Raw genomic sequence first — 12,755 nt, forward strand, 5'->3', positions numbered from 1 at the left:
TACATTTTATTTATTTTAATTGAACACCATTTGATTGTTACAATTCTGATATACAGTTAGATAGACACGAACAAAAAACTAAAACAAATTCCTGATTGTATTCGAAATGTGTACGTGAACGTTGAGTCTCAAACGTTATTAACGTGATACTATAAAATAATGAGATCGAATAAACTTCTTTATGAAGATTGAATCCAACGACATCAAGGATCAGTTCAATATAATGTTCGTTTATGAATTATAATAGTTGTATCCTAGCAAAATTCAACGTCACGCTGAAATAGTTGATGTGCAACAACACACAATGTCTTCTCTTATTGTACAGAGGAATGTCACATTTCCTTGATTCTGAAAAGACGGGTGATTCAAATATGATTTTTTATTCACTTGCAACTCAACTATCTGAAACCTAAAAAATTTCGTAGCTTTAATTTTATGTTCATGAATTATGACAACTTCATTGTTAGAAAGTTTTTCGTGATTTTTGCATCATTATCGACGGATTTGAAGCTCTCTAGTCACGGAGACATTGGAAAAATATCGATGTTTCTAGTTTTGAACAATAGAAAAATGACACGAGCACCTTATTATTAGAACATTAAAGATAAGACTGTTCAACGCGATTTGTGGCTGCATGAATTTGATCGACTATATTCCGCGCGGAATGCTGCAGGTGGAGGAAAATGGAAAGCTTTGGTTCAGATTGCGAGAATACTTATCAAGTTTCGATACTTTCTAAAGCTTCGCGACTCCTTTGTAGCAGGTAAGGGTTTGCCGTCGCTCACTTTGCGACGAATTTGTAACCGAGTTGTAGAGCAAACGGAGCCGTTCTGCACTGAACCTTTGACGAAGTCTAATTGCCCAAGTGCTACACGCTTTTGTTTTCCAACAATCACTGCCAAGCCTTGATAAACTTTTCATTCATCGGCCAGCAACGCAGGCCAAGGTTCTGATAATTTATTTTTCTCCATATTCTTCATACAAATCTGAGAAAGCGTGAGTTTTTATTCATTTTGTTTGCAGACAGCGTCGCCGCATTTCGAAACTCAATTAAATATTAAAGTAATGGAGTGGCAAAATTTTTTGACTTTGATAAAAAAAACGAACAGTTTCATTCTCGTATTTTGGAAAAAACAATCTTCACGTACTAAGCAAGCAGAATTACGTATAGTTTTCCAGTTTTTGCCTGATTACAATTTGTAATTAGATAGGGGAGGGTTGAGCACGACGGCCCCCCTCAAAAATTTCGCCAAAAAAGTTTTTATCCGTTTTCTGCCAAATTATCGTAAATTTGATGCATTTACTTATTCTTAGACCAATTTGAGATATCTGGGGGGGGGGGGGGTGATGGACCACCCAAAAATATTGGGTCAAAAAATTGCAAAAAATTTTTTTATCATTTTTTAGAGAGGGGCCAGCGTGCTCCAGAATTTTTTTTTTTTTCGTTTTTTCAAGAATTTTGGCGAAATTTCGGTGACTTCGTTCAAAGTAGAACAAAAATAAATTAATTTTATGGTAAAAAGCCACAAAAAGTAATAACCGGCTTAGGGGGGCCATCGTGCCCACCCGCCCCTATATTTTAATTATGAACACAGATAATTTGCAATTCGAATAAAATTAATTGGGAATCACATATAAATTTTGTGATTAGACACAAATTATGTTCATATTTTGTAATTAAGGCGAAGTAGGATGTAAATTATATTTGTATGTTATATCCACAGCAAAATGAAATGTAAATGGCATTTTTACTTGGTAATTGTTTTCGTTGTAATTAAAATTTTTCCGAATAGCTGGTTGATATCTTGGTTGAGGTCCATTATGGTTTTTCGACGTCATCGATATTATCTTCATTTCATGCATTTAGTTTGTTTTTGTTTTTTCTAATTCAAGATAAAAATTTAATTTGTATTTTTTTTTGTCCAATCACAAAATACAAGTATACTTTGTATTTCATCCTATTCTCATTACAAAATACAAATGTGATATGTATTTTGTACATCGTTGTCTGAATTGCAAATTCTAACTTCTAATTGGACTATCATAATTTTGACCATCACGGGTAAAGGTTCATCTATGAGTTCGTCTTTTGATAAGAACGTGTCTAAAACAATCTTGTTCGAGTTTCCGACTATGATGATTCGATATGGCGACCGAAAATTACATTAAATTAAAAACATGCTGAGGTGATTATGAGTGGAAAACAAAAAAGACTCAAAAAGTTGAACTTTGACAACTTATTGAGTAAAAAAAATAATTTAATGTGTAATAACATAAAATTTGGTAAAGGTAGGTTTCTTGAGTCGCTGATTAGAACTCTGAACTCAAAATTTGAAAATTGAAAATAGCGGATCCAATATGGTGGACCAAGATCCAAAAAGTCGTTCGATTCTGTTAAAACTTAGTGCCCAGGGGTTTTCCAGGTCGCTGATTGCAAATATGAACTTGAAATTACAAAATTTAAAATAGTGGATCCAATATGGCAACATCAAGTGACTTTTGGGATTTTGGTCCATCGTATTAGATCTGCAATTTGGAATTTGGTAATTTCAAGTTCAGATTCGTAATCAGCAACCTCAAAAGTCCTGGAGTATCGAATTTCACCAAAATCGAGTGATTCTTTGAATTATGGTCCACCACATTGGGTCCGCCATTTCGAATTTTCAAATTTTGATTTCAGAAGCGTAGACAGCAACCCAAGGAACCCCTCTAAACCAAATTTTATCGAAATCCGTTCGGTAGTTTTAACATGCCCCTGAATGGGTTAAATGGGAAAATCCACCCTCTCGCGTACACGATTTAGATTTAAGATAAAAATCTGAAAAAATTAGGAAATGATTTTGGAATTATTTGGAGCCGATTGGGGCGGTTAGCCTCTCGAAATTCGCAAATGACCGTTTTAAAGACCCCTCTAATACGATTTTAACCAGATTTTTCGTTTTTTTTTTTCAGCGAGAGTAATGAATTGCAGAACTATACGGGAGACGACACCAAATCCGTCAGAACGAACGACGATAGTAAAAGGTAAAAGAAAAGAAAACATTATCGCCTCAATGATTGGTGGCACGGATTTGAGAACGGAAAAAAACTAGATAAAAAAAAAAAACGAAAAGTAGGAGGAAAAAAGAAAACAACAGATTCTAAAGAGCACTAAGAAAAGTAAAAAAATAAGGGCTCGAAGCTGCAATGGAAATTCATCATACCAGGAGTTTCTGGTGAAAGTGACGAGTGACGGCGGCACTTTCACCGAATACTCCGGGCAGAATTGAATCCGACCCTGCAAACGACACCTCGGAACAATGATGGACAAAATTTTCAATCGCAGATTTCAATAAAGTATGCTCAATACAAAACAAGTCATAAACATAGTATTTTTCGTGGTACTTTTCCTTACTGTACGTACAAACCAATTCAATTACTCAAAGCATCACAATTAAGTATGATCAAAACATTTTGTCGTTACAATTCTCTTTTATTCATGAAATAGTTCCTTCGATTTTTATGAAATAATTTCTTATTATTTGTTTTATGGGAATTTGTATGAAATTTTTTGTAAACGTTATAAGCTGTATCGGAGTCCTTGGAGTTTTATGAATTTTTTTCGACAGAAGCATAAGTTGAAAAAATTGGACTTTGTAATATTTTGAGCCCATCGTTTGAACGTGAGTCATGTTATAAATTTCAGATTTTTTCTTCCAGCCGTTTTCCATATCAGTGAGAGAGCTTATCGGGAAGATCGACAGGCCGACATTTTTCTAAAACCCCGTTTCTTGGATACTAGAGATCCAAAAGCGTAAAGAGTCATTGAAATTAAGCAAATACATTTTCAACATTTGAGGAAGATTGACTTTTTATTATTTTTTCCTGCAGGCAGCGTCGCCGTATTTCGAAACTCACAGCAATGAAAAATTGAAGTAATGGAATGGAAAAAACTTTTGAGCTTTGAACAAAACGAACAGTTTTGGTCTCATGTTTAAAAAAAATAGTTTTTTGCGTGCCACTCAAGCTGTATTTGGTAGTTTCCTAGTTTCCACGTAATTACAGTTTTTAATTGTAAACATTCTAATTATAAATTACTCATTTAATTTCCAACCGGAAACAAATTAATTACAAATTACTTTTGTTGTGATTACATAAAAATTACATTTTATTTTGTTATCAAGGTGCATCAGGTTACGAATTGTATTTGTATTTTATATACACAGAAAAATCAAATACAAAAGTTATTTGCACTGTCGTCCCAATCGCAAATTCTATTTTCAATTTCTAATTTCTAATTGGACAATCGTAGTTTTACCCATCACTAGTTAAAATTTAACTAAGAATTTGTTTTTTGATACGAACATTTCAAGAACAACCCTTTTGAGTTTCCAACTTTGATGATTCGATCGAAAATTAGATTAAATTAAAAATATGCTAAATTGAGCGAGAAACATCAAAACCGAGAAGGTCAAACCTCGAGAACAGCTCGAGTGAAAAATATTCGGGTTATCTGTTTATTCCAGGAAACGCAAGGGAAAACAGTTTTTCGAAATGAAATCTCTCAGGTGCTTCGAGCCCAAGAATATCTATTTCACTCTCGCAAAATCTCCTTTCAATCAATTCATTTTCCGTTTTATTAATTTCTCGGCATCTTAAAACCATTTAAATATATAATTCGTATACCTTAGCGATACTCTCAATATTTTTCCTATGTATACATAAGATTGGTAAACGATTTTAACCAGGTTTTGTGTTTTCATTCAGTGAGGGTAGTGAATTGCAGAACGACACGGGAGACGACGCCAAAACCGTCAGAACGAACGACGACAGTAAAAGGTAAAGAAAATAAAATATTATGGCCTCATGCGTAAAACTCTGCGAACAGAAGAAGAATATGAAAACAAAGAAGGAAAACAAATTATTATAAAAATTACCGAGAGAATTGGAAGAACAAGGGTTTACAGATGAAATAAAAAAAATTAAAATTGATCATAGAACGAAATTTAATCCAAACAGTATTACGGTGCAATAGAACAAGATTTTTACCATAAATGTCAATGAAGCGTGAAAACCAAGCCATAAAAATAGTATTTTTCGCAGTACTTTCCATCACTATACAAACCAACTCAATTACTGAAGGAACCACAATCAAGTATGGCCAAAATCTTTTGTCGTTACAGTTCTCTTTTATTCATAAAATGGTTCCTTTGTTTTTCTTGAAAATTGTCTCTTATTGCAATATTTTATTCGTTTCGCAGTAATTTGTATGAAATTTTATATAAATATCGTGAACTGTGTTGTGGTTTTTCGAGTTTTATCATTTTTTTTCGACAGAAATAAAATGGGTGAAAAAAATAGAACATAGCAATTTTTCAAGTTCATCATTTGAACGTGAAGTCGCGTAGATTTCAAATTTTTTTCATCCAATCGTTTTCGAGATTATCGCGGGAGTTTTCCGGCACAGACGACAAACGGAATAACAATTTTTTAGTGATCTGTTATTTGGATACTAGAAATCGTAAAACATAAAGAATCGTCAAAATTAGAAAAAAGTAATTCGACGAAAAGCAGTATTTTTCTGATATCATAGATGACGAAAAGTCGAAAAGCGTGTAAAGGCATCAATGAATACTACTGTACCTATTCATTGTCAGAGAATGTTCTCCAATTAAATTCAGCACGATTCAATCAAGCTGCGTCTCTCAAGCTTTCGTTCACAGCCATCTTATTTCGCTTCTGTTAGAACCACACGCTGGGCGCAATGCATGATCTTTTAACGTCGTGTGATTATACATGGTGTGCCTGGGAGTGCAGCTTTTTTTCCAAAAAAGTTTCTCCCTCGCGCTGAACTGGACTTGAGGTGCTTATAAACACGCGTTGTACACCTCGAAAACGCGGGGATGCAAAACTTCTGTACCGCTCCAGCGATCAGAGTAAAACTTGGGCAGTTGATGCCTTACTTTGGTAAGAAGTAGAGCGACTTTTTACTTTTTCAAAATTTGGAAAAAAATTTTACAGTTGGTTACCCCCCTCAGAAATTGGCCAAATTTTTACAGTTGCACTGAATGGATCGAATTATCCAGTATGATGCCACTCGGCGGTGATGAAACACACATTTTGAGCCCAGTTCTATGAGATTTGATGATGAAATGACGAAATGGCAGCTGATCTGGTTTTCGATTATGAAGAACACCGAAATCTTATTTTGGCGATATTTGTTACCGACTTTTCACACATGCCAGTAATTTTTTACCGGCATTACACGCATACATTACTGGCATGCGCGTAATGTCGGTAAAAGATGTCGCCAAAATGAGATTTCGGTGTACTTCGTAATCGAAAACCAGATCAGCTGCCCCTTCGTCATTTCACCATCAAATCTCATGGGACTGGGCTCAAAATGTGTGTTTTATCACCGCCGAGTGGCATCATACCGGATAATTCGATCCATTCAATGAAACTGTGAAAATTCGGCCAATTTCTGTGGGTGGTAACCAACTGCAAGATTTTTTTTTCAAATTTTGAAAAAGTAAAAAGTCACTCCACTTTTTGCCAAAATAAGGCATCAACTGCCCAAGTTTCACTCTGATCGCTGGAGCGGTATAGGAGTTTTGCATCCCCGCGTTTTCGAGGTGTACAACGCGTCTTTATAAGTACCTTAAGTAAAATGTGTACCAACTGCGCCGAAATGCCCTAGATCAGTGGTGATTAATTGCTGTGAGGTTGAATCTGCATAGGGAAAAATGAGCGGGACTTTAAATAACTCGCACCGCAACTATAAGTGATGGCATTACCGAGCAGGGTAACGTTCGCCAGAAAAATAATTCCCTAAAAATATAGGGATTTCTTTAGATTGTTGGTACACATCTCACGTAAAGACTTCAACCTCGAAAAATGGGGCGCGTCGTAGAGGTTCTAGGCACACCATGTAGACTTCCACCACGTCTTTTAGTGAAAATACCTTGACCCTCGAGAGCGCCGCTCGCATAGAATATATATATTTTCGATTGCTAACGATAGGGCTTCCTAGGCTTCGATAAGCCAATAAGCAGTTCGAGGACACGTGTTTGCGCGAATATGTTAACCTTACAATTAGGCCAACGAATGCATTATTCGGGAACGAAGAAAAATCGACACGTGCAGAAATAATGTCATGTGCTTTTTGATGTATTTTGTAATTTTTGCATTCATTCACAAATTATGTTCATATAGTTTACACGTTTTTGAATTCTGCATTAACAGAATAAATTTCGTAATGCGTTTTTGATAAGTTGAAAATATAACAAATAGCGCATAAATTGAAGAAGATCTTGCGAGTAAATATGTATAACTTCTCCGAGACGAATTTGGAAAAAATCACGTAAGGTAAAATGCGTCGTCTAGTTCTTTTTCAAGGAAATCGATACAGATTTGCGAGAAACAGCGATCATCTGCAAGTAACTCAAAAACAATATAACGAAGAAGGATGTAACTTGAATTAGACTGCAACCGTAACACAGCTCCATAAAAAATGATTGCTCGACTTCATGTTTTTGTAGACGACGAATCCGATTCCGGTGTCAGAATTGCTTCATCGCCTTCAGATTTTGAGTACTTCTGTCCACACATGCAAGGTTTTTCGATGCTTAAATTAAAGTGAAGTACCCGATATAAAATTCAAAATCTAAAGAAGAAGAAGTAATTCTGACACCGGATTTGCATTCAACATATCCAAAAACCTATAAGTATGGTGGTCTAGTCCGCCGGACACTTTTTGGGTGCCTGTGTAATTATATAGTGCAAAGCGAGGGGCGATCTATTTAAAAATCAGCTAACAAGTGATTTTGAACGGTTTGAAAGTGATTTCAGATGGTTTCAAACCGTTTGAAAATAATTACGAAGAGTTTTAAACTGATGTCAAGTCGTTTTTAACAATTTCGAGCAGTTTCAAGCCGCTTAAAGATAATGACTAATAATTTCAAACTAGTTTCGAGAAGTTTGAGACGATGATAAGTGGTTTCATGCGATTCCGAGCGGTTTCAAACTGATTTATTACATGTAATTTTATGCAGTTTTTAAACGACTGTAATCACAAGTGGTTCGCGATTTGAACAAGTTACTTCTCGGTGCAAAGTTTTAATCAGTCTGTCATGTCGATGCTTAATAAATGAAACCATTTAATTGATTACAAAAAATAATAACACCAATTCTTTACTGTACATTTAAAGTTACGTGACGGATATAGTATATTGCGTTACAAGTGCGAAAAGTGAACACTTTCCAATGAGTTTGAAGATTTTGCAACTTGAGCCAGCGACTACACGAGGCAGATATTACCCATATCCGCACGTGTGTCTCACGCTATTTTTATCAACATCTGTCTAGGAATAATTGATTTGAGAAGTAACGAAGCTGCTACTGACGGCGCGTGAAATTGTGGTCAAGTCATTTACACTTGGTGATACAGTAGATAAAATTAAGTAATTCAAAAGTGCCAATGTGCCAAAGAAAACCCTAGTGTGTAAAACCGAGCATTTTAACTGTGCGCATGCGCGAACGTCTTTTTACCACACTCTATGGAAATGGGGCACTTTACGCACGCTGGAGTTAATTCTTAGCAATTTAACACCAATCAGATTGTCTCAAGCATGACTGAATGTATTTATTTAATATAATCAGTAATTAAAATTTTGCACTAGCAGACAAAAATGAAACAAATCTTTCGTTAATTTTTATTTCAGATTGATAAGAAATGTCAACTCTGTGATATATAATTGCTATTAATTTTTCCTGTCATTACAATTGTTTGAAGGGTAGAATCTACCAGATTATTCGAATGTATTTTGTCGAAATAAATTTGTTTCTATTTTTTCGAGAAATATACCTAAGCCGTCTTGGAACTAATAAATTTTTTTTCTCTGACGCCATCCAGTTCTACTAATTTTTTTAATAACATTTCAGCGGCAGTTTTGTAGGAACCAACAATTCTTGTAGCAACAAAATTACATATGGGGCATTCCACGCCCATTCGATCTGGGTTTTACCTTTGACCTCTCAGATTTGGCACGCGATTTTTTCTATGATTGTTCTCACTTTGAAAGGTACTAAGTTTTTTTTCGATTCAATTTGAATTTTCTACAATTTTTAGAAACGATTTTGTCGACCGACCAAAATTAAAAAGTTGAATAAATTCTGAAAATTTCTGCGTTCGATATTAAAATTTTTGAGATGGAACCGTAGTGAGCCGAATTTCTTTTCTTATTGTTTTCAAGCTTTTTCCAAAAAAAAAGACACTTGCAATTTTTTTATCAATAAAATGGAAAGGAAAAACATGTTTTGCGAAAAATGTTCTCTTCAAATTTTCAACATGTTTTATTTCATTACGTCTGTCAGAAATGACGAAAAATGCTACAATTTTCCATACGCTATAAAAAATCTTTTCTCTCATACTTTCTAATGAATTTGGACTTATAACTGAGGTGACGAAGTAACAATTAATCGACGTTGCGTATAATTTATTGCAGGCAAAATCATAGCGAGATTGAAAAACGTCGACGAGATAAGATGAACACTTACATAACCGAGTTGTCGGCGATGGTGCCGATGTGTCATGCGATGTCGAGGAAATTGGATAAGTTAACCATTCTCAGAATGGCTGTGCAACATCTTAAAACGATCCTGGGAGCCGCCACTCCGTACACAGAAGGACACTACAAGCCCGCTTTCTTGAGCGACCAAGAACTTAAGATGCTGATTCTCCAGGTGAACTGATAACGACGAAAATGTGATTAACCAATCACGAAATAATTTTTCAGAATATAAAACTGAAGTGAATTTAGTCGAACTTAGGTGACAGAATCTCTACTTGAATATTTAAATGATATACGATATGAGTAATGAAAAATCATATCATTATCGTACCGTTTTGGTAATGATAATAAAATTCTCCTGTTTTTTAATGTTATACGTTAGGAAAACACTGTGGAACAATTCTATTTTAAAGTGCTTATAAAGAAGCGTTGTACACCTCGAAAACGCGGGGAAGCAAAGGTTAGAGTGAAACTTGGGCAATAATGTCTTATTTTGGTAAAAAGTCTTTTTACTTTTTCAAAAATTGGAAAAAAAATTTACAGATTGGTTACCACCCACAGGAATTGGCCAAATTTTCACAGTTGCACTGAATGCATAGAACTATACGGTATGATGCCGCTCGGCGGTGATGAAACACACATTTTGAGCCCAGTTCCATGAGATTTGATAGTGAAATGACGAAATGGCAGCTGATCTGGTTTTCGATTACGAAGAACACCGAAATCTCATTTTGGCGACATTTGTTACCGACCTTTCATGCATGTCGGTAATTTTTTACCGATATTACACGCATACATTACTGGCATGCGCGTAATGTCGGTAACAAATGTCGCCAAAATGAGATTTCGGTGTTCTTCGTAATCGAAAACCAGATCAGCTGCCATTTCATCATTTCACTATCAAATCTCATGGGGCTGGGCTCGGAATGTGTGTTTCATCACCGCCGAGTGGCATCATACCGGATAGGTCCATTCAGTCAGTGCAACTGTGAAAATTTGGCCATTTCCTGTGAGCGGTAACCAATCTGTGAAATTTTTTCAAAATTTTTAAAATGTGAAAAGACGCTCCACTTTTTGCAAAAATAAGGCATTAACTGCCCAAGTTTCACTCTGACCGCTGGAGCGGTATAGGAGTTTTGCATCCCCACGTTTTCGAGGTGTACAACGGATCTTTATAAGCACCTTAATGCGATTTATTGATTAATCATAGACCTCGAATGATTGTTTTTTTCGATTAATCGATCTATCAAAATTCCAATTAATCTTTTTTCGGATTTATCGAATGATCGTTCCGCTCACTGAATTGTTTTTTTGAATGGGTCGATAAATCCACTCTTTCAATGAATAGTTTCTTCGATTAATCGATTAGTCGACCCTCTGAAATAACCGTTTTTCGAATGTTTCAAGGAACACTTTTTTCGATAAACCGATTAATAGTCCTTCTCAATAAATCGTTTATTCTATGAATCAATTAATCGGCACTTTCAATTAATATTTCTTTTGTTTTATGTTTCTATGTGCGTCGCAAAGCACCAGTCTTTACAACGTCGAGTAATTTCACTTTCAAAATTGGATACGCGAGGTAAAACCGCGAATCAAATCCTTAAATATCGATAAGTGTGACAGAAAATGAACATTGGTTTTTCGTATAATATCAAATTTTTTTCGTAGCTTTCGACGACCAATCTAAAAATCTTTATAAACTCTCTAATGTGGTCCAGGATATAACCAATTGTCAAGTAAAGTATAAAGAGCTATTTTCGAATCTGCCAGACGATGTATGGACCATTAATTTCTCCTGTAATTTAATACGAATAATTACTGAGCAGGGCGTTATCGTGGTACACAATTCAAATTAAGCTTGTTTAGGATTCAATTGAACTTGCGTTACCTGATCACCTCCAGGAAATACGATGACGCACGTCTTATCGTACGATAATATCAAAGTATATACAGGGTGGGCCAAAAAAACAAGCTAATTTATAGCGTCAATAAAATTCCCAAGAAGTTTCTCTTGCTTGTAATTAGAAGAATAAATCTTCCTTTTTGCGTTCAAAAATCCGAAAAATTTTCATTCCTTGCTGAGATGAACGATTTTGAAAAACAGATTTTGAAAATATCACTGGGACGATGAAAACATCTTGAATTAATTTTCAGGAATGCTCAAACTAAATTTCCATCTTGATTTGTGGTTTGAAGTTTGATTCTGTCAAAATATATATGGGGCATTCCACACCGACTCAGTGAACGGCTGACCATGACATTTTTTAATTTCACCAAGGATTTTTCATATATAATACAACCCCTGAAAAGCTTTCAAAAGCTTTTGAAAATTTTTTTAATCACTAATCTTGACCCTATGAATTTTTTAAACCCATCTCAAAACACCCAAATTAATTCTTATGAAAGAAGAAAAAAACATTTGTTTCCGAATTGAAACAATTCCTTGGCAAGATACACAGTAGGACCTAATTTTTTTATATTTTTCAAATAATTTTTTCCATTTTCTTAATCGTTTTTCTATTTTCGTACTTATTAAAAATCTACTATAAAAATTTAGAAACAAATCGTGAGTGTGTTTTATCACCAGAGAAGCAATAAAAAACTTTCTTGTTATAAAAATCAATTTTGGTGTTTTTGAGATGGGTTTAAAAAAACATCGACTAAAAACGAGTGATTAAAGAAATTTGAAATTTTTTTCGGAAGCTTATCAAGAGTCGAGTAGCGTAGGAAAAATCCTTGATCAACCGGTTACTGAGTTGGCGCGGTTTCCTCCATTCGTCAAGAGGCACGATATTGTGGCTGAAATTCGGCATGAACTTCGCATCGATATGACATTTTTTTAATTAATACTTCCTGAAAAAAAATAATACGAAAATGATGCCATGTGTCTGAATATAAAATTAGCTATTCGATCAAGTTTCTGCTGAGTCACATCCGTAGTAATTTACAATGATGTGCAATCAATTATTGAAGATCTTATATGCGATGAGAAATTTTCTCGTGAGGTTGATCATTCAATAATTATTTTATTTTTTCACATTACCATTTCAGAATTTCAGGATTACGCGTGCATAATATCTCGTGTATTTAGAGGTTTAAAATAATTTTAGAATGTCCAAAAGTTTGCATTAGATTTCACAGGATATTCCAGAAGATTTTCGATGATCCCAACGATTGCAAAAGATTCGATAGCATTTCATT

At 34.8% G+C, this 12,755-nt stretch overlaps 1 protein-coding gene across 2 annotated transcripts in view; it reads left to right on the plus strand.

Annotated features, from left to right (window-relative positions):
• LOC124414084 (aryl hydrocarbon receptor nuclear translocator-like protein 1) overlaps positions 1-12,755 on the plus strand; it is a 52,476-nt gene that overhangs the window by 19,437 nt on the left and 20,284 nt on the right. For both annotated transcript variants that reach the window (XM_046894989.1, XM_046894990.1), the window contains exons 4-6: positions 2,953-3,024; positions 4,747-4,818; positions 9,486-9,723. In XM_046894989.1, the coding sequence (XP_046750945.1) occupies positions 2,953-3,024; positions 4,747-4,818; positions 9,486-9,723 (382 nt within the window). The remainder of the gene's footprint in view (positions 1-2,952; positions 3,025-4,746; positions 4,819-9,485; positions 9,724-12,755) is intronic.

This window comes from Diprion similis, chromosome 13, assembly GCF_021155765.1.
Source record: "Diprion similis isolate iyDipSimi1 chromosome 13, iyDipSimi1.1, whole genome shotgun sequence".
NCBI lineage: Eukaryota > Metazoa > Arthropoda > Insecta > Hymenoptera > Diprionidae > Diprion > Diprion similis.